At 46.9% G+C, this 26,142-nt stretch overlaps 1 protein-coding gene, 1 long non-coding RNA gene and 1 other non-coding gene across 3 annotated transcripts; 1 reads left to right on the top strand and 2 right to left on the bottom strand.

Annotated features, from left to right (window-relative positions):
* Positions 1 to 804: 804 nt before the first annotated feature.
* On the bottom strand, positions 805 to 23,900 carry nfe2l1b (nuclear factor, erythroid 2-like 1b). The gene is made up of 6 exons (XM_042343238.1): positions 23,320 to 23,900; positions 23,130 to 23,229; positions 13,734 to 13,964; positions 8,603 to 8,692; positions 6,491 to 6,670; positions 805 to 4,100 (listed from the first exon to the last, which is right to left on the bottom strand). Exons 1-6 carry the CDS (start codon positions 23,709 to 23,711, stop codon positions 2,781 to 2,783), a joined length of 2,313 nt encoding a protein of 770 aa, XP_042199172.1. The 5' UTR covers positions 23,712 to 23,900; the 3' UTR covers positions 805 to 2,780.
* trnat-cgu lies at positions 6,928 to 6,999 on the top strand. Its single transcript has one exon. It is a non-coding gene; the product is annotated as a tRNA-Thr (tRNA).
* A 154-nt stretch (positions 23,901 to 24,054) lies between the features above and the next one.
* On the bottom strand, positions 24,055 to 24,880 carry LOC121850655. The gene is made up of 2 exons (XR_006085700.1): positions 24,807 to 24,880; positions 24,055 to 24,108 (listed from the first exon to the last, which is right to left on the bottom strand). It is a non-coding gene; the product is annotated as an uncharacterized LOC121850655 (long non-coding RNA).
* Positions 24,881 to 26,142: the final 1,262 nt, after the last annotated feature.

Raw genomic sequence — 26,142 nt, 5'->3', positions numbered from 1 at the left:
CAAAACGTCAAGAGATCAGAGTAATAATTTCAGCAGAATCTAGTGGCTGGATTGCAGCAGACGTGGTAATATCTCAGTGAAGTGCTTTGGAGCAAAGGTTCATCACCTCAAGGCACCTTCAGCACTGGAGCCTCAACACATCAATAACCGAGCTACGTCGGCTATGGTAAAGATGGAGCAGGGAGGGAAGAGAATGAAGCGATTGCTGTTGAATGTGCAAAATATCCAAACATCTCAATGTCAAGAAAATTGTCTGCTGCGTTTCACCCACAAAATATACAGTCAATTCACTTTACAGTATATTCTGTGAGGCGCTTTGAGACGTCTCGTAGATGTGATAAGGCGCTATATTAAATGCAAGGATTATTATCATTATTATAAAAGAAACTATCAACTGCAGCTGACAACAAGGTGTATGAAGTTTCACAAGAACCACAAAGTTTGAGGTTGTCAGGCCATTTGCAGGACGAGACAAAGACCTCAAACATCAGAGCTGTCCTTTATTACAGCTTCAAAAAATTCACCTCCATCTCAATTCTAAACCTGGAGGGGGTGGATGCCTAAAAAAATTGTGAATTTAAAAGTGTTTTCCTTTGCATGCATATTACTGCAACTTGCCTGTCAATATAGAACCTCCAGGAGCAAAAGGCAAAATACTGCAGATGCCGGAAATCTGAAATAAAAACAGAAGTGGCCGGGAACGCACAGCAGGTCAGGCAGCGTCTATGGAGAGAGGAAAGTGAGTTCACATTTCAGGTCAATGACCTTTCGTCAGAAATCTAAAACGTTAACTCGCTTTCCTCTCCATAGATGCTGCCTGACCCGCTGAGTGTTCCCAGCGACTCCAGGAGCAATCTCAGCTTAAAGCTTCAGTTTCCCTGCAGTCTCTAGGTTAGTGCTACAGACCAGAGCCACAGTGATGATTGAATATTACATAGGTTAGGTTACAAAGATCTAAGGCTAGAGAATAGCCTCATTACCAGGAACACCATCAGTCCAGCATTGGCCTGATATGGCCTGCGCTCCACTGTCTATATATTCCGCAATAAATCTCAGCCAATTGAAGCTTTTGCGCCCGAGCTTTTATGCAATTATTGTAGAAAAATTCAAGAGTTTTTAAAACAAAGTCGAACATATTTAGCAAATCTAGCACAATTCAGAGATAGGGCCCGACCATTTAAACCAGTTAAACACACACAGTTACCTCCTGGCCTCTGTTCTCAGTGAGGTAGATTCCTGATCTCAGCAGTGGAGGAACACCAACAACAAGGTCAGAACCATCTACTGCACAACGACACAGACACACAGGCCTGGGATCAGAATATCTGCTCTCCTACGTGCCCCTACCCGCCACCCCCACCTCGCCCCTCCCACAGTAACATGATCTGCACGTTGGAAAGCACCTGTTCTCTCCCCACACAATCTCCAGCTGGGCTCACCTGAGGAAAGGCTGCCATCCCGGGCCTTCCTAGTAGCCAAGTTAAGAGATGTACCGGTACAGACCACTCCTTAATCTACCCCCCACAGAAACCCTCAAGCCCTCCCCACAAGCTATCCTCCTCCAAGTTACCTTCCCACACAGCAATGATCAGCTTTACAGAACCAGAAGACATCTAGAAAAGGAACCTGGCTAACTCCACAATCCACAGCCCCGCGGCCAGTTATATTTCACAGTATCAACTGTCTCAGTTCCTCTATTCTCTGCTCTTTGGCAGCACCGGGAAGGAGTGCACTCCGTCACGGCCAGAGCTGCTCTCAAAACGCAGCTCATTACTTGTCCATCTCAGATAAGACCACTAATGCCTGGCCAGTGCCAGACTCCCCGAGAACTCCTGCTGTCAGCTGGACACTATGCAGAGGTGTGTACACCCGTCCTCACATCAGCCAGAGCCAGGTTTCCGGCAATGTGGGTACAACTCTTCCCAAACAAAACTCCATGTAAGATTTCACGAGAAGCGGGGAATGTGAAACTTAGTTTCTATACACAGCTGACATTCAATGGACTTCAAAAAGACACCAACTATGGAAGAGATTAGTACCTTTGGGATAGGGCACAAATTTGGTTCAATTGTTAAACAATCCTCTTTAACCAAGACGGTTTACCAGACTGGCGCTTTTCCTTTAATATTCCAAGACGGAGATATTCCAATCCTCTTTGCTTTGCTAACCAAATAACTGTCCACCTACTTTTGAAAATATGTACGGTAATTTTTTTTTATTTAGAAATTACTTAACTAAAAAAAAAGTAGTTGTGAACAGCTTCATTTTGCAGATTGTTAAAAACAAAACCCAAAATTTTTTTGTTGCTTTTTTTTTAAAAAAAAGGGAGAATTGATGTGCCACTAAAAGCGATTCAGCTTTTGGTTTGCGGTTGGTAAACTGCATGATGTGCGGCTCTTGAAAGTCAGTTTTGTATCCCAAGCGAAGCAGTGTGGGAGATTCTGAACCATAAAGACTCCAGTGCTCAACCTGCGTCTCAACTCCTGTCCTACAGACCAGACCCACAACATTGCCTCTGGTTTTTATTACACTAGAGGACCAACAGGTGCTCCCACTCTAAACGTGGTCAAAACTATCAACTTAATATAAAGCTCAGTCACCATCAGTCCGGCACATGTTCCATCCAAACTGACCCGCAGCCACCAGAATCGCGAGATATTTTCAATGAGAAGGTGCAAGTGTGTCAGTCATTTAAAGTTTAGCAGCAGCTGGGAAGCTCTGCCCCACAGTGTCTGAGTTCATTTTTAAACCTAGATCCTTGGTTGCCTGGCCCCCTCCTTTCACTTTTTCTTATTCTTCTTGTCTGGCCTAACTCGCTGAGTGGCGAGGGCACGAGGCATGACTAGCACGCTCCCATCATTCGCGTACTGCAGGGCGTACTGTGTTGGCGAATAAGGTCGCCCGTGTTCATCCCGCAGGCTGTCAAACACCTGCTGGTAAAGGTCCTGCAGTTTCTGCTTCATCTGACGCAGCGACTTGACAAATTCCACCTTCTCCTTTAAGAGCTTGGTCTTTTGTCTATTCAGGTGCTCCACCTCCTGATCCAGGTGAACGATGGTGTCCAGCTTTCTCTTGCGGCAGTTTTGAGCTGCCAGCTTGTTCTTGCCTCGCCGCCTAATGTCACGGATCAAGGTCAGCTGAGCTTCAGTCAGGTGGTGCTTGGACAAAAGCTCATTGAACTCATCAACAGGCAAGTTGATGATCTTGTCATTGGTGAATGGGATCTTCAAGGTCTGAGCCCTGCGCTCATCACGGCCCAAATGCACGTCTATGTGAGATGCCGGCTTCTCCTTCAGGTGCATTTTCTTCCCGGGCCCAGGCTGCTGATATTGATTCGAGAAGAGTGCCCCTGGGGGAAGGTTGTATGTGTGATTGTGGTTGATTTGCTCTAAGAAAGGAAGTGAGTGGAAATGGCTTGGGTCCTGGTAACTCATGCGGCAAAACTTGCTGTATTCAGGCTGATAACCCCCAACCGCTCCTTCAATCACTCCATCAGCCTCTTCAGAGTCATTGGATTCCGATTCGGAGCTGTATCCCACTGCTCCCTCCTCGTAAAACAAGGAAGAGGAAGAGGATTCAGAGCTGCTCGGAGATATGGGGCTCCGGCTAGAATCAAGAGAAAGTCCAGAGTCAGAATCTAGTTCTTCTTCGATCTGCGAGGCCTCCATTGGATCAAAGCCTTCTTCCATAGCGAGGTCCATCAAGCTTATTTCATCAAGCATGGCTTCATCCAACAGACTGGACAGAGGGTCGAGCAAACTGGAACTGGAAGTTTCGTTGCTGGTTCCATTCATGTGGGGAGGGAAGAGCATCCCTGTGAAGTTTGTTGAGCCAAAGGTCGTGTCAAAGTTGGTAGAATTGGTGGAAGCCAAACGAAGGAGGCTGTGCCCACTGTCTGTAGAAGGATTCTCCAAATGTGGATTGAAGAGGGGGAAGTCAGCAGCGCATTGAGGCAGGGTGGCATCGTGGAGACTTACATTTTGATTGATGGCTGTAGCTGTAGTTTGAGGTTGGGTGTAGTTTGTAGCCAAGTCATCACTACCGTGAGAACTAGCACTGGAATTGTAGGAAGTTGCAGCACTATTTATTACTTCCATATCCTGCAAACAGAAATGTATGAGAGTTAACCGTACACATAGCTAGAAATCTGGTGGCAGTCTCCCCATCACCTCCAACCCTTCCCTGTGCCTTCTACCAATGTTACGCTACAGCTAGCTGATAGCAAATGCATGAGAAAGGCTCGAGGTGATCAGTGAACAGGAGCACGCTGTATCTCACCATGCTCTAGCACAGAATGCTAGTGCACCATTAAACTGTCCAGGACAAGTGTAACTTTATAAAAATTCACTTCAATTTGATGCAGTGCCTTATCCCTCCAAAACCAAAAATAATAATAAATTGGTCATTTTCAATCTACAACTGTTTGTGGGACATTGCTGTGCGCAATTGGCTGCCGCGTTCACCCACAAATATACAGTCAATTCACTTTACAGTGTGTTCTGTGAAGCGCTTTGGGACGTCCTCCCGACGTGAAAAGCGCTATATCAAATGCAAGGATTATTATTATCACATGAAAATATCTCATAGTGCTTCACGTAATAAATTACTCTAAAGCACAGAGACTATGAAGGCAAACACCACAACTGTGCCAGAAACAGTGTCTTGAGCAATCATATGTACAAAAGCGAGGAAGTTCTGCTATCCATTTATAAGTCACTGGTCAGGCCTCAGCTGTGTCCAATTCTGGGCACCACAATTTAGGAAGGATATCAAGGCCTTGGAGAGGGTGCAGAGAAGATTTAACAGAATGTTATCAGGGATGAGGGAGGCAGGGCGAAACCTTGGGCAAATTTCCTTACTCCACACACTTAATAATAATCCCTCCAAAACAATAATAAATTGGTCATTTTCAATCCACGACTGTTTTTGGGACACTGCTGTGCGCAATTGGCTGCCTCGTTTCGCCCACAAATATACAGTCAATTTACTTTAAGGCATATTCTGTGAAGTGCTTTGAGACGTTTAGAAGACGTGAAAAGCACTATATCAAATGCAAGGATTATTATTATTATTAGTTATGTGGAGAGACTAGAGAAGCTGGGATTGTTCTCCTTAGAGCAGAGAAGGTTAAGAGGAGATTTAATAGAGGTGTTCAAAATTATGAGGGGTTTTGATAGGGAGAACCTGTTTCCACTGGCAGTTGGTTCAGTAACAGGGCTCATAGATTTAAGATAACTGGCAAAAGAATCAGAGGGCAGATGAGGAGAAATTCTGTGCTGTAATATTCTATGATTATATGATATTTAGACAGTTGTTAATACATTTTAAGATGAAGAAGGAATTTTGGCTAGAACACCAGAATTCCCTGTTTCTTCATAACAGTGTCACATTCATATTGAAAAGCAGACATGGGGGTCTTGTGCAAGTTACAGTCAACAGCAGCTCCCTTGCCTGTTAACTAACTAACTAGTCCTGGGCATAAGAACCCCTCTTACACCCCGCTAGGTTCACTGATGCATCGCCAGAGGCTTCCCTTTTGTAGGAATTCCGACCAGGATTAGCCAATTGAGAGGTTGTGCCTCCACCTCGCTGGATGGATGTTAGACTGAACATGGAAGGATCCTCGCTGGGTCAATCCCATGGCCTGCAGTACTGCCTGACCTCCCCAACTGGCACCCATAGACCCAAATGTGCCCCATTCGTGACCTTCTCTGGTCCTGCCCTAGACCATGGCCTCTCCAATCATGCTTCCCATGATATTTGACGCTGTACCTGTTACAATATCTTTTAACTGATCCACCAAAACAGAGTCAGGACTCGGATTAACGTCTCATCTATAGGTCTAAACCTATAATAATCATCTTTGCATTTGATATAGCGCTTTTCACGTCTTCTGGACGTCTCGAAGCTCTTCACAGAATATACTGTAAAGCGAATTGACTGTGTATTTTGTGGGCGAAATGCGGCAGCCAATTGCGCACAGCAGTGTCCCACAAACAGCCGTGGATTGAGTGACCAAACTATTATTTTTTTGTTTTGCTTTTGAAGGATTATTATCCCGGAAAAGCGATCCGCCAATCGACTAACAACCGGGTTCCTACTTACTGTAACAATGTAATGCTTCTCTGGTATTGTCAGCCGGGAATATGGGCTCAAGTGCTGGTATGGGTTTCAAACCCACAACCTCTTGCCCAGAGCACTACCAACTAAGCAAACACTTTACAAATTCAGGATTCTTCTAATAATTCACTCAGTAATCCCTTTCCAAGTCTATTTGGAAAAATTACATTTCACAGTAGACGTAGATTTAACATAAGGAAGAACTTGTGTGAAGACTGAGATTTTCTTTAATCTCTTAAATATACGCATAATACATATACTGTCCATGTATACAGATAGATACATAGAGGGACTAAAGTAAGCTAAAATCAGGAGTCATGTTGCCACACATCACTACATGCCAAAAGCTGACCCATGTAGACCTGCTCACCTGTAGCTCCATGAGAGACAGAAGGTCCTGCCATTGCTGCTCTAAGTCTAAAGGAGACTCTGGACTTGGCAGCTCAGGTGGAAGAACAGCAGTCTGTGAAGTGCTATTGACGGTATCGTTGGTGCCAGGCAGAGCACTGTCTAAAGCCTCATTCAGCTCCGGAGACACTGCTGCTGGAAACTGTTAACAACACACGGGAAAGTCGATCTAGTGACATGTCCAGCAATAAACTGCTGCATTCTGACACAGGATAACGCACGAGGCACAGAACCATTGCTGTGTGGGACACACTAGGTCTGGGGTCAGTGGTGAGATTCTTATAACTTCTGTGGAGTTACAAGGACAGCAGGAGATGGTGCTCTCGAGGCACTGGATGGGCTCTGCAGTCACACACAGCACAGCCATAAGATCACATTATTATATCTTATGACTAGTGGAGTCCTGTAGCTCAGTGGTTAGAGCTCTTGCCTCGTAAGCAAGAGACCTGGGTTTGATTCCCGGCAGGGCAAAATGTTGGACAAGTTTCCTTATTCCACACTCTGTTTACCTAGCAGTAAGTAGGAACCCGGTTGTTAGTCAATTGGTGGATTGTTTTTCCAGGGATAATAATTCCTTCAAAAAAAAATTGGTCACTTAATCCACGACTGTTTGTGGGACACTGCTGTGCTTAATTGGCTGCCGCATTTCACCCACAAAACATACCGCCAATTCACTTTGCAGTATATTCTGTGAAGCACTTTGAGAAGTCCTGAAGACATGATAAGGCGCTATATCAAAGAAATGCAAGAATTATCCATCTGTTTCTGGGTAACACAAGCTTTTCCAAAGGTAAAATTTAGGTGAACCTGGTGTACACTATTGGCATTTAATAACAATAATCCTTGCATTTGATACAGCGCCTTATCACATAGTTGAGACGTTTCAAAGTGCTTCACATATAATGTAAAGTTAATTGACTGTATATTTTTATGGGTGAAACACGGCAGCCAAATGCGCACAGCAGGTCCCACAAACAAACAGTCATGGATTGAGTGACCACATTTTATTATTCAAATTTTTTTTTTTAAGGAGATTACCCCTGGAAAAATGCTCCGGCAATCCACTAACAACCAGGTTCCTACTTACTGCTAGATAAACGGAGGCATGTGGAGTAAAGAAACTTGCCTAAGGTTTCACCCCGCCCAGGAAACAAACCTGGGTCCTCTCGTTTGTGAGGCCTCTAACCATTAAGCTACAGGACTCCATTTAATTATTAAAAGAATACCAAGGAATTATAATATGCATCTCCAGTAATTATTTGATAAATAGTATTAGTTGCATTTCATGTCAATTTTTCACGTCAAGAGGATGTCTCCAAACGCTTCACAGGATGTGAAGTGTAGTGACTATGCACTTTGTAGGCAAATGTCATTTATGACTGATTATGATGTAGTTATTACTCTTGCAGTGCAGCCATGGTCTTAAGGCTAAGACCATCCATCAGTAATTTAAGACTGAAGTGCATTATATACACCCAGAGTTCATAGTGGAGCCCCAATATAACACGGTAAATGGGACCCATAAAATCCCAACCTGCTATTCCCCATTCACTGCTCGTGGGCAGAAAGCCAAGTTGCTTTAAAATGTCAGGCAGCTTTTTGCATGCTAAAAAAAAAATGGCCAACTTCCAGGTAGCCAGGACACTGCAGCGCCTTGGGTCGTCCTCCCGACGTGAAAGATGCTATACAAATGTAATCTTTTTGTTGTTGTTGTTATATCTTCAGCCTCACTGCCTCCACTCTATGGAACTCCATCCCACAGTCTTTTTGCTTTGCTCCCTCCCTTGCCTCCTTCAAGCACGTCTCAAGACTCTCCTCTGCAACTCGCCTTCAGTCACCCCGCTACCCCTACCCTCTCTGCCCTCCACCCCTCCTGATCCCAAGCCTCTTCTCGGGTCCAAATCCTTGACCATCCAGCGCTTTTGGAAGTCCTCCCGATGTGAAAGGCGCTATAGAAATGTATTCTATTGTGGTTATTTAATTTCATGTTCAGGTATACTTTGAGAATATCTTGATGTGATGTAAGTTTAAATGCACGACACTGCCCCATGCAAAACTAATCAACGTTTCTCACCTCATAATCCTCACCAAAAGGGAAAGTTTCTTCCAGAAGTCTCAGACACTCCTCAAAGGAAAGAGCAGCTTGGTCCAGCACCCCTGGCACCTGCCAAACAACCAGTTACCAGTTAATGGCAAATAATAATACTTGCATTTGATATAGCGCCTTATCACGTCTTCAAGATGTCTCAAAACGCATTGCTGAATATACTATAATATGAATTGACTATATATTGTGGGCGAAACCCGGCAGCCAATTGTGCACAGTAGTGTCCCACAAACAGTCGTGGATTGAGTGACCATTTTTTTTTGAAGGAATTATTACCTCCAGCAAAGTGATCCTCCAATCGACTAACAACCGGGTTCCTACTTACTGCTCGGTGAACAAAGGCGTGTGGAGTAAGGAAACTTGCCCAACGTTTCGCCCTGCCCCGGGAATCGAACCTGGATCCTCTCGCTTGTGAGGTGAGTGCTCTAACCACTGAGCTATAGGACTCCACCTGTAGCTTAGCGAAGGCAGATATACGGTTACACATCCATCTTGCTGAATGTCACTAGTGTAAAAAGGTGTTGAGAACTAAATAGTTAACAAGCCAGTGCCCATATTTATAACCACAAATCATCGTATCCAATTATACTTTAAAACCAAACAAGTTCACCCCTTTCACAAGACATGCCCATGGTTTAGAGAATAAGTGCTCTGAGACACTATCCAGATGAACAACAAGCTGTTATTGAATGAGCATTTTGCTGATGCAAACGGATAATTCTACATCATTAAAATTTTGGTCCCAGTTTCACAATCATTTCTGATGGAAGTGAAAACAGGTCATGGGGTTGACTTGTAATCTAATCCTTGCATTCGAACATCGGCGAGACATCTCAGAATGCTTTTTACTGTGAAGTGTTGTGACTGTATTTGTAGGCAAACAATTGTCCCATAAACAGCCATGACGTGAGTGTCCAATTCTATCTGGGGGATTGTTGGCCGCTCCTCCACATGGTAACCATACAACTTTCACATAGAGAAACAGATAGATGGCACTCATCTCCTCAGAACACTGACCAACACCACAGAAGCTGAATAATGAGCAAAGCCCACAAACAGATCTTGTGTATAGGATGCAATTTGACACAGGAAATATAATTCTCAAAAATATCAAGCTACCTAAACAAAACTATGCCTGTCTTCACTAAAATATTACATTTGCAAGACTCTTACAGAGACTTTTTTTAAATAAAAAATGTGTTACAACTTGAGGTTTAAGAGGGTGAAAGAAGCAGCTCAGAGTTCACACCCAAACCCGCAGAAAAAACACTTCCACCTTTCACAAACCAGAGAGTAGACACCAGCGTCAACACATGCAAGACTGGACGTCAAGCAAAGCAGCACAATCTGTTCAAGACAGTGTGCAGGGACCCCTCTGTCCGTCTCACACACGCATCATGGGAAGAAGGCACACACACACGCATCATGGGAAGAAGGCACACACACACACGCATCATGGGAAGAAGGCACACACACACGCATCATGGGAAGAAGGCACGCACACACGCATCATGGGAAGAAGGCACGCACACACGCATCATGGGAAGAAGGCACGCACACACGCATCATGGGAAGAAGGCACGCACACACGCATCATGGGAAGAAGGCACGCACACACGCATCATGGGAAGACACACACACCATGGAAAAATCTGCTACTTTCACCATCTTTAGTTCCAAGCTAGACTTTTTAAAACATACACATACCCCCAGAGGAGAAAGAGGACTCAATGTGCATTTTAGTAACGCAACGGTATCTACATATCTACCCATCCTCAGCAGAACAAAACAAAATACAGTAACAGGCAGACTGGGTTGGTCCTTAGTCCTCAGATACTGACTGTGCATATCACATTGTTCCATGTCTAAGGCTTTTTGTTCTAAATGGCTGATCCTGCAGGTGCCATTTGAAAAAAATACACACAATCTACTCAGAAACATGACATTTGTTTTCTATTCTGATCCCAGAGATCATAGTGGTTATAGTGTCGGAATCATTTGCTTTTCAGTAATGCTTAGAGAAGGAAAATGTTTGGAGTCCTGTAGCTCAGTGGTTAGAGCACTCGCTTTGCAAGTGAGAGACCTGAGTTCAATTCCAGGCAGAGGGCGAAACCTTGGGCAAGGTTCCTTACTCCACACAGAGCCTAATAATAATCCCTCCAAAACCAAAAACAATCATAAATTGGTCATTTTTAATCTACGACTGTTTGTGGGACATTGCTGTGCGCAATTGGCTGCCGCGTTCGCCCACAAATATACAGTCAGTTCACTTTACAGTGTGTTCTGTGAAGCGCTGTGGGACGTCCTCCCGACGTGAAAAGCGCTATATCAAATGCAAGGATTATTATTATTGTTATAATGTAGTAAAGGGCATTCAACTATTGCATGTAACAAACAGAGCTCAGAGGTATGGTATAAATTTTGGTAAATAAAATGAGTCACTCCCACATACACCACCACACCCTCACATATATCACACACGCACAGAGTCAGGTAACAAATGAGAGGAGAAAATGTTCAGCAAAAATATTACATTATTTCCCTATTACTGCAGTATTTCTGTGAATATGGTACACTTTTTTACAAGCCTCTCTCACCAATGAGAAGCTCCTAAACCAGTTCCAACATCTCGCTGAGAGAGTCGTACTGAAGCACATTGTTACAGAATCTTAGGCCCTGCTTCCCAATGGCTCAATTGGTTAAGCCACAGCTGGACGAGGCACAGGTTAAAGCTAAACAGTTTCAGATGAATTATCTTAAGTGTTCAACATTAGATTTCAAAGTGAGGAATGTGGCAAATTCAGAAGCTGTAAAATGCCACAGATGATATTGTTCAGATGTTCACTGTTTGAAATCTGTTTTTAACAATACACCTCTCTATAATATAGAATAATACAATAGGCTAAATAGAATACAATGTCTATATTGATGCAGTTTCTCTTGGACTCCTTCCTAGACAGCCGAAACGTTTGGTAAACACATCATAGCTACAGAAACAAGAAGGCGAAGCCGATAGTACAGCAAGTACAAACTTTCTGGTCGCTGTGGCCCAAGATGGGACCTTTAGGCCACTGGGAGAACCACATCGTGAAGCATTGACCTTGAAGATCCTGGAGTAGAATGTGTGTGTATTTTTTTCTGACCTTGAAGTGCTTAACAAAGACAATGGGGGCCATCGAGGATGGGGGAGAGGTGCAGGGCTTTGAGGTTATTGAACAAAGAGTGTTCAACAACCTCTACATTTTTAGAGTGTTTTGAAGGCAGGAAGAGAAGGCGCAAAGTAAACAGATTCTGAGACAATTCCAGAAGATCAGAGCCACGAGCGGAAAGTTGAGGTACTGATGGTGGGACAGAGTGAGTGAGTGAGTGAGTGAGTGAGTGAGTGAGTGAGTGAGTGAGTGAGTGAGTGAGTGAGTGAGTGAGTGAGTGAGTGAGTGAGTGAGTGAGTGAGTGAGTGAGTGAGTGAGTGAGTGAGTGAGTGAGTGAGTGAGTGAGTGAGTGAGTGAGTGAGTGAGTGAGTGAGTGATAAACAAGAGACCACAGAGCACTGACGAGTTTGTAAAGGGTGGAAAGGCCAAGTTAGTGAAAAGATTTGAAGATCAAGATGTGGATTTTGAAGTCCATTTCTTGGGGCAATGAGAGTCAGTGGAGCCTGGAAAAAAATGCGATAATTAATGTGTGGAGCTGGGTACAGGAAAGAACAGGCTACAGAGTTTGGGATGAACTGAAGCTTGGGAATGGAGTTGGAGAGGACAGAAAGGAGAGAATTGAAGCAGTCTAGCTTCAGGGTGCTGAAAGTATGGATGAGGGTTTCAGCTGTTGGGTGAGGTAGAGGTGTAAGTAAACAGTGTTCTGGAGATGGAAGTTGATCAAGGACTGGATCTAGCATTGGAACACAATGTGTGTGTGTGGGGGGGGGGGTGAGATTGATAGAAGAGAAAGTGCTAAACAAAGCATTAAGTTTACTCAATTACTATAGCTCTCTTACCTCACCTCAAGTCAGATTATTTCTGAGCACCAAAATACACCCAAACAAACCATTTGACTATTTGACTCAAAAACTACAATGCCAGATTCTGTTATACACAAAGTTGGTGCAGGATGCACATACACCTACTATTTTGCGGGATTACATTTAGCTCACATTACTATATTTTAGCTCACATTATTAAAAGCTGTTATAGTTAAACTGACATTGAATGGATAATTATAAAAGCTTTTAAAAACATCAGGTTCTACAACCCAGATAGCTGCTAAATGCCCTGCTGATAGTGAAAGTTTTGTGTCGTTGGGAGTTGAAAAGAGTTTTGAAAGCAGGAAGAGAAGGCACAAGGTGAAGATACTCTTGAGACTGATCCTGAAGAATGGCTATTACAACTACTAATAATAATCCTTGCATTTGATATAGTGCCTTATCATGTCTTCGAGACATCTCAAAGTGCTTCAGAATATACTGTAAAGTGAATTGAATCTATATTTTGGGGGATATTTTGTGTTACTGATAGACCAAAGAGCAAGGGCAATACTCAGGCACAGCTCTGATGCCCTTTCAGTTGAATAACTTTCCATCATTCAGTATCTGGTCTCAGTCCAGGTCACATTTGGGTCAGTTTGCTTTTAAGAAGTAAACTCATCTGATTTATTTGTAGTGGGATAAAACCATCTTTGAGAACACTGGTTTGAAAACAAAAGGAAATCGATAATATCAGGTCAGAATACGCTGTAATCTGCTTGATTTGCCTGTAAAATGCAATCACTACTTTACAGTATATCTTGTGAAGCGCATTAGTACATCGTCCTGACGAGAAAGCAGTTATGTCAAATGAAAGCATGATTATTTTATTACTGTGTGTAAAAATAAAGATTGTTTTAGAACCATTACCACCTCCTTCGCCATCAGCACCAGCTATTCTACTTTACTTGATAACAGTTGCTGCTTAAAGGGAAATGTGTAACTGGATCGGTCAGTCCAAACCAGAGGTGAGAGAGATCATTTGGTAATGCAATCTCCCAATCAGCTGGTTGGTCAGACTATCTATGTGAGAATTTGGTTGAACGATCGATGTAGATTCAAGACTCTATAGTTATTAGGCAGTACCTGAGCTGGAACACTTTCTCCAGTCTCCCCATCCACTTGGGCAGTTCCCTGCAGTGCTGTGCTCCTCCAGTCCCCATGGCTTTTCTCTGGTTCTTCACTCTTGTTGCTTTGTTCCTCCTCATCCTGCTGCTGTTGCTCACCATCTTTCTGCCTGCAACTGTAGTCGAAAACTTCTCTCCCAGCGCCCAGATCTATGTCCTGCCTCCACAGGATATCAATCAAATCAATGTCCTAGAACCAGAGAATGCCAGTGATTCCAACGGTTGATATTTCACCACAATCAATCAACTGCAAAGTAAGCAACCATCAGCTCAGAAGAGGCAGAGAAGTGAAGCCTAAGAGTTTGAAAGTTGTGCGGTCAGTATTACTATACTGTTAATATTGAACGCTATTAGGTATATTCTTAGAACATGACTGTTAATCAATATGTGTGTGAAAACTCAGTATCAGGGAGACAAAGGCTTATAAACTGCTGACTTTTTTTTGGTCAGCTGGGTGTCTGAAACCCATCACCATTCTTAAGAGTATCCAAACTAAGCTGAGATTTCCATGCATCCCACCTACACATGGAGATAGATTGTTGGAATGGAACGCCCACTCTCTGCCAGGAGATACCCATCCTGTATGTGGAGTCCTGTAGCTCAGTGGTTAGAGCACTCGCTTTGCAAGCGAGAGATCTGAGTTCAATTCCAGGCAGGGCGAAACCTTGGGCAAGTTTCCTTACTCCACACGCCTAATAATAATCCCTCCAAAACAAAAAACAATAATAAATTGGTCATTTTCAATCTACGACTGTTTGTGGGACATTGCTGTGCGCAATTGGCTGCCGCGTTCGCCCACAAATATACAGTCAATTCACTTTACAGTCTATTCTGTGAAGCGCTTTGGGACGTCCTCCCGACGTGAAAAGCGCTATATCAAATGCAAGGATTATTATTATTATTATTATTATTATCCTGCTGACCTAATTCCAGAAACTGTTAGGCGCAAGTTGGCAAGAACCAAGGTTTGGGGACCCCTGAGTGTGTGTCGGGGTAACTGCTGGAGTCTAAAACCACATAGCTTGCAATTGATATTACTGTCCGGCAAGCTTTCCCGCTGCTCGTCCAGTTGGACCACCTTACCCATTAGGGCTTTGGCTTGCAGGGATAACAAGGAGCTGAGTGGGATAATTCCCTGTGAGTGGTCTGCTTTCCTAGGTCCTGCCAATAAGCAGTGCCCTGGAGTACTGCAGACTCACTTGGCTTAGTAACCGGACTATCGAGACCGCCATAAAGGGCTGGCTTGATTCTGTTATCCCATGCCCGAGCAGTCACCTTGGAGCCAGTTCAGTTCCAAGGAGATCCCGCTTACCTCCCCTCCAAGGAAGACAAACCCCCACCCCCACACCCAGCAGATGTCATTTCATCTTTAGCATCTACTGTGATCATGAGTAACAGGTCATGGCTTTGACTTCACATAAGTTTCTGTTATAGTGACAGTTAATGTGTCACAATACCCGGCTGCAGCTAATGTAAATTCCTTTCTGATTGCAAGCCTGAGGGAGAAAAGAAATGACCAACTGCCAGTCTAGACTGGCCGGTGTGTGTAACTGTACATAACATCATTCTCAATAGCCTAACACCCAGTTAGTGCATTACTTACCCGGTCTCAACTTACTATGTTATACTCACACAATCACTCACTCAAAAGAAGGGAATAGAGGACTAAATCCACCTACCCAAAGGATTTAAAATCTGCAGCTAGCACTAATATCTTCATAATTCATTTAAAATGACCACAGATTGTTATTGTAATGGCTAATGCAGGAAGTGGAATGCTTCACAACAACAACAAAATTACATTTGTAAAGCGCTTTTTGTGTTGGGAGGACGTCCCGAGGCGCTGATGAGTGGCATTGCTCATGAAGAGACAGCATGGGTTAATGTGGTTCAAGCATATAAATATAAGTGCAAGTTGTTATTGTACTAGACAAAATCTCAATGTCCACAGCCCATTAATGAATGATAGTTATGCAGTTCACAATACACAGCCTATGCATCAACACTCAACCAATAACTGTGTACACGCATAGTAAATAGCAATCAAAAGAGGAAACTGGCTGACATTTCCTTCCCACGCCAAGGAGCATTGAAACCAAATACAGTGCCTTTGCTAACATCTGCTAACCTGTACTATGCCAGCAATCAGAAGCTGCTCACTTCTCCTGTCCGTACCTCTCTAGCTAAGCAGTCCATGTAGTCCTAATGCAAGGTTATGAGGGTACCAAGACCGTTGTTCTTATCAATACTCTCCAGTGGAGAATTGTGGAAGTGATATATAATGCTGTTAATCCCCTGGCCCATCTCTCCCAACCAGTGAAGATCCCATAGCACCAGTCAGAAAGCAGAGAGAGAAAGCAAGAAATATTTCCCCTCCAGCCACCCTCTCCTCCACGGTGCACCAATTTAAACAGTTTGCCATCTCATTAGGAAAAGATTTTCAATTAAGCAAGTGGACAATGATGGTTCAGCCTCACTGAACGCTCATCCTTTTATAAACACCAGAGGAACTGTACAACGATTAATCAGCGGTTTGGCTGACAGCTCATATGTTTATACAATCATAGAAATTACAGCACAGAGTGAAGCCACTGAGCCTCTGCCAGCATCTCCACCAGAGATAACCATTCCAATCCTTGCCCCCTCCCAATAAACTTTTATATTGTTCTTCTTCAAAAGCCCACCTAATCCCTCATTAAATGTCTCATCCTAATAGCTAATAGATTCCCTCTTAAACCTTCTTTGTTCCAGTGAGAAAAATACTCAATTGTTCAGGCATATCCTGATAAATAAATGTTTTAATATTTTATAATAATTGTTGTAATAGTGCGGAATCGGCTGCTGCTTTTCTCCACAAAATAGTCACTATACAGTATATTCTGTGAAGCTCTCAGAGACATCTCATTGCGATGTGAAAAGGTGCTATATCAAATGCAAGAATTATTTTTATTATTATTATAACTACAAGCCTTAATCTACAACATCGTCTGCGTGAACCTATGCTGTACTCAATCCATGGCTCTGACATCCTTTCTATAATGAGGCACCCAGAATTGGAAGCAGCATTCCTTAAAATGTTTATATAACTCTACAGCATGACTTTAGGAAGTGTTATTTGATAAAGAGAACAAAGTTCCTCCTTTGGTTCATAGATAAAATTGATCCAGAACTAAAGCTAAACAAGTCTATGGTTACCAATGTGGGAGCTGCTTTAGATCATAGCTCAGGTCTAAAGGCCACAATCCTCACCTTTAGACATCAGTTACAGTAATACAATAGCAATATATTGGATCAGGTAAGCACTTGGCACTTGAGAACGAGAGAGAGAAGAAGACACATACCAAACACGACCAGACAGAATGGCACCAATGAGGTAGGAGGAAAAGTGGAAGAAAGGTAAAACCACAAATCCAGACTCAGCAGTGTACAATCTTGGGGAAACTAAATTGCATCATTCCAAATTTTCCATCATAACTGCTGTGATCTCCCGTATATCTTCAACTACAAACTAAACCATTAGAAAAGGTAGAAATTATTCCTTAAGGGGTATGGGGCAAGGGCGATTAGTTTGAGTTGAGGCAAAGATCAATGACTGCAAATATACTTGATGTGTGTTAGGGATGAGGCATGTGTCGGACTGAAACACTTGTATGTAGGTTCTGCAACTCATACCACTCAGTTTATTTTCTGTGAGCCACCAATTATTTTCCATGCACCATCAACATTAAACAAAAGGAAAGGTCTTGCCACCTTCCTTTAGTATTGATACACAGCTCAGTATACGAACTGCAGGATTGGAGACAGTGACGCATAAACACACAATATTGAAACCATCATGTGGAAGGACAAAAGAACCCTGGGAATGAAGCTTTAACCAGGAAGTCTGAAGGACTTGGCACAGAATACAACCAAAAGCCGGATATATTGACCAGAGCACAGTGAAGCAGTGATGCTGGATTCACTAACATTTTCAAGACTGAGGTGGATAGATATTTGTTAGGTAATCAAAGGATTATGGGGCAAGGGCAGGTAATTAGATTTAAGGTACAGATCAACCATGATCTTACAGAATGGCGGAACAGGCTCGAAGGGCTGAATGGCCTACACCTGTTCCTCTGTTTAAACTTATTTCCCTTTATAGGTCATGGAATACAGCAAGGGAACCAGTAACCAGCACTATGGATCCTTCACAAAGCAGGCTCAGTAATCTCAGGAACCATTGGATACAGGAACTATGTTCTTAGAATGAGACAAATCAACAATTCCTACATTTTGTTTTATAAATTGTTCTTTTTGAGAGTGCATTTAATGGCAGACGTTCGGTGACTAACAGAAGCAAGATCACAAGATGAAAATGAAGAAAGTCCGTCATTTGATCTCATCCTTGCAATCACACATCCGACTTACTGCCTTTGCGATACATCATCAAGCTGCCAATGTCTTCGCCTGGTTACATGGTTTAGCTATCGATTACTCTCTGTATAAAGAAATGCTTTCTGGTGTCTGTCCTGAAACTGCCCTTTGAAACTCAGAATTTTGTACCTCTAGTCCTTCCGCCTTGGTGTGATCTCCCAAACAGCCACTGTAACAGATACTGAATATTGGCTGATTATCGCTCAGGGAGAGGGTGAAGAGAGCAACAAAAATGAGTCACATTGATAACAATGCAGATCAGAACTGCTATCCACTGGACTAAATCAGGAAGAAAGGGGGACAACGAGAATACCATGTTTTAAATTATAAAACAAGCTGCAATTGCTGCAAAGGTTTAGTCCTTTAAGTAAGAGGGAATTTCTCAATGGAGCTGAAAGCATGCTGGGCTGCGGGAGAAACCGGCAGCACTTGTGAAACTGAAATACTGACAACTGGACCTGTAGAAACTGTAGAAAGCTCAGTTGTCATCAACAGACCCCAGTCCCAGGATCTATACATATATCGATTACCCAGTCCGCAAAAATATGAACATAATGTACATCACGTACTTGAACATTTAGCTGCAACATATCAGATTCAAACGCAGCAGTAAACAAGAGCAAGATCCTCCACCTCACCTAACCATGCATACCATTACCAGAATAGCGACTGGATGTGAACCCCCCCCCGCCCCCACACACACATCTAGAAATCCTGACAACAAAAATAAACTTGAGCCAGATGGATTTACTGGCAAGTTTGGACATGCTTTTCACTGTTCTGGAACACTTATTTTTATCTTTCAAGCAATAAAACGCTGTTGATGTTATGAAGCTTTCTTTTGGAAAAGCACATGACTAGCAACTGTTCGACCACAGCTATCTGCACAGTTTGAAGGGAACTAAACGAGAACACATTGCTATTGCAACGTCTCTCCTCTCTGATAAACAAAATACCACAACCTCAGGTCACAGGATTCACTCCTCTGCCAGTCGGAGTGGGAGACACTAACTACAGTATTTTCACCCACAAAATACAGTCACTCCAGTTTACCGTATATTAGGTGAAGCGCTTTGAGATGTTTTGAAGACTGATAAGGCACTATATCAAATGCAAGGATTATTATTATTAGACTTCCTGCTGAAGTTGAACACTAAGCAACAAGACATGTCAACAAAACCGAGGCTCTCCTTATTGGCTCCCGTGAGCTCCCCCACACCTCAGGCACTGACAGCATCACTATAAAAGGATGCACTCCACCTTACTGAGCCGGTCCGGAACCTTGGCGTCTTGTTTGCCCCTCAACTGTCCTTTCTACCCCACATCCGTGCCATTGCCCAGCTCCGCTGCTGTCTCAATTACACCAAATCATCACACAGAGGCCACCAGGCAAAAGGCAACTCTTCAGCATTTTATTTAAAAGGCTGTTTTGTAGGTCCACTGTTAGCTCAGTGAGTTCATTCTACAAGTAGCTCAGCCGTAGTAGCTCAATCCACGCCTGTTTGTGGGACACTGCTGTGCGCAATTGGCTGCCATGTTTCGGCCACAAAATATACAGTCAATTCACTTTACACTATATTCTGTGAAGCGGTTGGAGACGTCTCGAAGATGTCATAAGGCTCTATATCAAATGCAAGGACTATTATTATAGAATACGCTATCCTGAGCTAGCGGATCTCAGCTGGGCCAACAGTTAATTTAGCAGTAAGTTCGTTTTAAAATCTGCAGAGAACTAGATTCCAAATTAATACACTATACGTATGGCCACTTTTAGTTGAGACATTCCCCCCACAGACATATATACACTCCAAAAATACTGTATGCCTACTGTATCATATTGGTCCCACAACAATTTGCATTATTTACTTTAAAATAAGTCTACTCTAAAGGCATGTTTAGACCTTGCAAGCCTATACAATAATTGGAACTCTAAGGTGACAAGAAACCATGTTTTCCAATGCCACAAGTGCAATCAAAAGCATTAGCAACTGCACAACTGTACAGTTACTTCCACTCCACATTTTCCTCCATATGCCCTGACCAGGGTAGCAAACGTGTTAGTGTGGACAAATGGGGTGCTGCGTTATCAAACTGCTTTCATTGTTTGAAGATCCCACAAAGACAAGACCGGAGGATTAAATCTGGAATGAGGCACTGCACAAGTATGGAGGAAAAGGGAAAGAAGTCAAGGGGAGGTCACTGAAATACGATATGACAAGATTCTTTTATTTTTAGATTATTCATTAAGCCCAAAAATCAGTAAAATCACTTGTTTCCTGATAGGATTTCAGCAGCATTGTCATTTAGTACTTGCTGATTCAGGCCAGTGAGCAAAGAACAGCCCCTAACAAAGTGCTCTGAGACGCCGTCCGGCGTGGAGGGCGCTATATAAATCCAAGTTGTTGTTATTGTTGTCTAAACTGAAATAATGACCATGGGGATGTTATTACACAAGTTAGCGAAGGCTGCCAGCAAACACAGAGCTATATCCTAAGAAATGGGGGGAGAAATGAAGCATAAAAATGTTACATTGCATTGACCTAAAGCACCTGCCAGCATGCATCACCAATGTGCATTCTTGACCTGGGCGTGGGGGCCCAACCCAGATTGCAGGTGTTAATATTCCCAGCAGATGGTAGCATTGGTGGCAAACTGACTAAATAACCAAGAACTTGCATCTATTTAGCACCTTTCATGCAAGGTCGCAACTTGGAGCACTTAAAAGCATTCTGAACTCCCCCGTACCCCTTCATATCTTATTCTTTCAAGCGCACTGGGGACCATACGCTGCGTGAGGGCTGCTATACAAATGCAAGATGTTTTTGTTGTTCTTATAGCATAGTCATTAAATGAATATCCAAATAATCAGTAGGGAAACTCCAGCCTCCGGAGGCCACACTAATAATTGGGATTTCCCCTAATCCTTACATGCTCACTGCCTGATGTGTAGGGAATACAAACCCAGTAGAGAATTTGAAAGACTAGAGTTACTGCATATTCAAGTTGCCCAGTGATTTGTTTGTCTGTATCACCATTTTGTTAAAATTAAGATTCTGTGTAGCACAGTGGATTAAGTTACTGGAGTTTGGATTCAAATGCAGATAACACAGCACCCCACCATCCCCGCCACTCAGCACTCAGTCTGGGATTGCTAAATGCAACGCCAAACTATTGAATTTTTGGGGAGAGAAAAATTGCAGAGAAGCCGTTAACAACTGTTAAATTGTCGATATATAAGCAGCATTTATGAGCTTTTTGAAGTATTCGACTATGTTGCAAGTGCTGTGTGGAAAATTTCCCTGAAAAGTGCCTTTTAATAGAATGCCGGTTCACCGTGGGGTGGGGGTTATCTGTGTTTTATTTCTGGTGTCTGTATCGATGCCACTTTTTTTTTTAAATGATAACGTTTGCTTTAGAAACTAGATGAACAGGCAATGCACCCGACAGGTTCCGACCTGATAGCAGTGTGGGGGAATTCTTAAAAACCTCTTGAGCTTCCTGATGCCAGAACAACCTGCCCGTGTCTTCTGATATAAGACTCTTATTTGGGGACAGATTTGTTTCATTGTTGAAACGGCATTCCCCGAGCTCGACAATGTTTGAAACTGCACTCAGACCCAATAAAACCTTGTGGGGGGTGTGTGTGGGGGGGTGGGAGGGGGTTGATGGTGGTGGGGTGTGGGGGGGGGAGGGGGTGATGGTGGGGGGTAGGGTGTGTGTGGAGGAGATGGGGGGTGATGGTGGTGGGGTGTGGGGGGGGGGGAGGGGTGATGGTGGGGGTAGGGTGTGTGTGGAGGAGATGGGGGTGATGGTGGTGGGGTTGGGGGGGGGGAGGGGTGATGGGGGGTGGAGGTGTGTGTGGAGGAGATGGGGGGTGATGGTGATGTGTGGTATGGGGCGAGGGGGAGGGGGTGATGGTGTAGTGCAGGTGGGGTGTGTGTGGGGGGTGATGGTGGGGTGATGGGGGTGATGGTGGTGATGGCGATGGTGGGGGGTATGTGGGGGGAATGGGGTGTGATGGTGGGGGGGTGTGGGGAGGTGGGGGTTGATGGTGGTGTGGGGTGTGGTGTGTGTGGTGGGGGGTGATGGTGAGAGGTGTGTGTGGGGGGTGGGGTGTGTGTGGGGGGGTGGGGTGTGTGGGGGGGGGTGATGGTGTGGGGGAGGGGTGATGGTGTGGGGGGGTGATGGGTGTGTGTGTGTGGGGGGGTGGGGTGTGTGTGTGGGTGATGGTGATGGTGAGGGGTGTGTGTGGGGGTGATGGTGGTGGTGATGGTGTGTGTGTGTGTGGGGGGGGTGGTGATGGTGTGTGTGGGGGGTGGTGATGGTGTGTGGTGGTGTGGGGGTGATGGTGGGGGTGTGTGTGTGGGGGGTGGGTGTGTGTGTGGGGGGTGGTGATGGTGAGGGGTGTGTGTGGGGGGGGTGATGGTGAGGGTGTGTGTGTGGTGGGGGGTGGGTGTGTGGGGGGTGGTGATGGTGAGGGGTGTGTGTGGTGTGGGGGGGTGGGGTGGTGTGTGGGGGGGGTGGTGGTGATGGTGTGTGTGTGTGGGGGGGGTGGTGATGGTGGGTGTGGGGGTGGTGATGGTGTGTGGTGTGTGGGGGTGATGGTGGTGGGTGTGTGTGTGTGGGGGGGGGGGTGGGGTGTGTGTGTGGGGGGGTGATGGTGAGGGGTGTGTGTGGGGGGGGGTGATGGTGAGGGGTGTGTGTGTGTGGGGGGGGGTGTGGTGGGGGGTGGTGATGTGGGGGTGTGTGTGTGTGTGGGGGGGGGGTGGGGTGTGTGTGTGGTGGTGGTGGTGATGGTGTGTGTGTGTGGGGGGGGTGGTGATGGTGTGTGTGTGGGGGGGTGATGGGGATGGTGAGGGGTGTGGTGTGGGGGTGATGGTGATGGTGATGGTGAGGGGTGTGTGTGAAATGTGCCCAATTCAGACCCCGCTGCGACAATTACCTCTTTAGTCAGGTCACCCCCCGCGGGCGGCGCCACGGCCCCCGAGTTCTCATCCGCCTCCGGGAAGCCCCGCGCGGGCGACGAGCCGCCGCCGCCGCTCCTCCCGCCGGCCTGGGTGCCGGCCGCCTCGGTCGGCCCGACCCCGACCCCGCCCGCGCCCGGCGGGCCTTCGGGGGGCAGGTCGGGCTGCGGGCCCTCGGGGTCGCGGTTGCCCCCACCCCCGCCGCCGCCGGCACCGCCCCCGCCGCCGCCGCCGCCGCCGTGCACCAGCCACGCGCTGAGCCGAGTGCTGGGGACCAGGAGCCGGTCCAGGCCCCGCACGTCGTGCAGCAGCAGCCGCCGGGCCGCGAAGTAGCGGTCCAGGTCCGCGCTCTTCGGGTGCAGGTCGTGGCCGTCCAGGGCGTTGCGCCAGTTGTGGAACTGGGTCTGGGTGTAGGCCGAGCTCTGGCCCAGGATGATCTCGCGGAGGGGCGGCAGCCGCGCGTCCAGGTACGAGTCCACGTCCACCCGGACCCCGATCAGGCTCAGCAGGATGGTGAACTGGATCAGCCCCTCCGTGAAGTACTTCTTCAGCGAGAGCATTTTCGAGGGGGTGGTGGTGGGGGGTCCTCGTGCGGCTTCTGGTTCTGTTTCTGTTCTTCCACTCTCTCCAATATATATATATATATATATATATATATATAAACACACACACACCTCGTGTCAACCGTCTTCAATTAATGGGGTGGAGAGAGGGCAGAGGGGAGAAAGTGAAGCAATATATATATATATCCCCAACCGGTCAGTTGTCTCTCTCTCTCTCTTTCTTTTCTCGCTTTCTTTTTCTCCTCTTCTTCTTATTCTCTTCCTCTCTGCTCCTCCTTCTCTCTCTCTCTCTCTCCTCTTTCTCTCTCTCTCTCTCTCTTCTCCTCCTCTTCCTCTTTTCTTCTTTCTTCCAATACTTCCAAGGACCGACCGCACAGGATAAAGAGCAAATTCGCTTAAAGACGACGACGACGACAAATAATTAATAACTATTATGAATTATGAATTATGAATAATTAAATAAATCCCCGAGTTCCCAAACGAACCGTTTTTCGCCTTCTCGCCCCTTCCCGGACCTCTCGCCTCAGCCGGTGTCGGGTGGGTGGGGAGAGGGTGGGGTGGGGGGAGAGGGTGGGGGTGGAGAGGGTGGGGGTGGTGGGGAGGATGGGGGAGAGGGTGGGGGGAGAGGGTGGGGGGGAGAGGGTGGGGGGGAGAGGGTGGGGGGGAGAGGGTGGGGGGGAGAGGGTGGGGGGGGGGGGGAGATGATGATTAGATACCGAAACGGTTTGTGGGGTCGGTTATTTATTACGACTCGAGGCTCACAACGCCCTTCAGTGACGCTGACCGTCTGACCATCCCGCCATCCTCCTCCTCCTCCTCCCAAGGCCACAAACGACCGCAGAACACGATAGAAAGTTCTCCCAAAAAAAAAAGGCCTCTCCCTCACTCCCTCCCTCACTCCCTCACCCCGCGGCCTGCAGCCCGGGCCCGGGTTATACAACTACAGACCGACAGAGAGAGAGCGAGAGAGAGAGAGAGAGTCGGTGGGGATTCTTTTTATCGCCGTTTCGATGACCGTGAAGGCGCGCGGCCGCCCTGTCCACCCGCCGCCGGTTCCCCTCACGCCCCGCACTGACCGACTGACTGACTGACCAGGAAGCGGCTCGCGAGTCGCCTCAACCGCCGCCGGTTCCCCCTTCCAAGACGCCGGCCCTACGTCACCCGCCGCCCCGACTGGACGGACGGGCGCGTCGGCCAATCAACGGCGGCAGTGCTCCCGTCCCGCCTCCGACCCACCGGGCGGCCCGGCCAATCAGCTGGCGGGGTGGAGGAGGGGCTGGTGGCGTGTGTGGGCGGCGCCTGTTGCTATGCGGCAGGGCCGAGGGGAGGCGCTGCTGCGGTGACGCGCAGCGTGACCTCGTGCCTCGCGCTTTTCTCCCGGTATTATTATTATTGTTGTTGTTGTTGTTATTGTCCCTGTGTTGCGGGTGTGGGAGGGAGTGGTCGCGCGGGCGTTTGGGGTTCGCTCAAGGGCGCAAATGGCTGACTGTTCGCCAACCACCTTTTCCCGGGGTGGTGGGGAGGGAGGGAGGGAGGAGGACCGCTCGGGTCGGTTGGGCTCGGGGCTCGGCGGTGCTCGGGTTGGTTCGGGGCGGGGCTCGGCGGTGCTCGGGTCGGGGCGGGACTCGGTTCGGGGCTCGGCGGGTTCGGCTCGGTTCGGGCGGGGCTCGGCGGTGCTCGGCGGTGCTCGGGTCGGTTCGGGACGGTGCTCGGTTCGGGGCGGGACTCGGTTCAGCTCGGGGCGGGGCTCGGCGGTGCTCGGGTCGGTTCGGAGCGGGACTCGGTTCGGGGCGGGGCTCGGCGGTGCTCGGGTCGGGGCGGGGCTCGGGGGTGCTCGGGGCGGGGCTCGGGGCGGGACTCGGTTCGGGGCTCGGCTCGGGCTCGGCGGTGCTCGGGTCGGTTCGGGGCGGGACTCGGCTCGGGGCTCGGCTGCCGCAATGACTTGCAGATTTCCTTTTAACCGGCGAGTTTGGGGCAGCGCGGGCGGGCGGGCGGGGAGCGGCTCAGCTCAGGCGAACCGGCGGCGGCGGGCGCGGGGCTGTGACTGGTTGGTTGGTGTTGGGCGCCATTTTGAAGCGAGGGCCGCCCCCCCTCCTCCCTCACCCCCTCACCCCTCACCGGGGGCCGAGCACTGACTGCCAACCTCCCCTCTCTGACCTGCTGACTCCCTACCAATCTGCCCCCCACACCCCCTCCCAAACAAACCCTCTCTGCCCCCCCTCCCCCCTCCCCGCGCTCCGGTACCCCCCTCCCACGGTCCCTTGGCCTCGCTTCCTCCCTCGCTCTCCTCCTTCACCTTCAAGGGCCCGGTCTCGAGACCCTCCTCCTCCTCCTCCTCCTCCGCTTCGACCGTGCCTTCCCCCCCCCCCCCCCCCACGCTCGGGCCCCGACCCCCTGACTGTCCGGGCGCCTCGGGACGTCCGCCCGA

Source organism: Callorhinchus milii, unplaced genomic scaffold (genome assembly GCF_018977255.1).
Source record: "Callorhinchus milii isolate IMCB2004 unplaced genomic scaffold, IMCB_Cmil_1.0 Scaffold23, whole genome shotgun sequence".
In the NCBI taxonomy this organism is placed as follows: domain Eukaryota; kingdom Metazoa; phylum Chordata; class Chondrichthyes; order Chimaeriformes; family Callorhinchidae; genus Callorhinchus; species Callorhinchus milii.
Note: the sequence above shows the minus strand (reverse complement) of the source record. Positions and strands in the feature narration are given on the sequence as shown.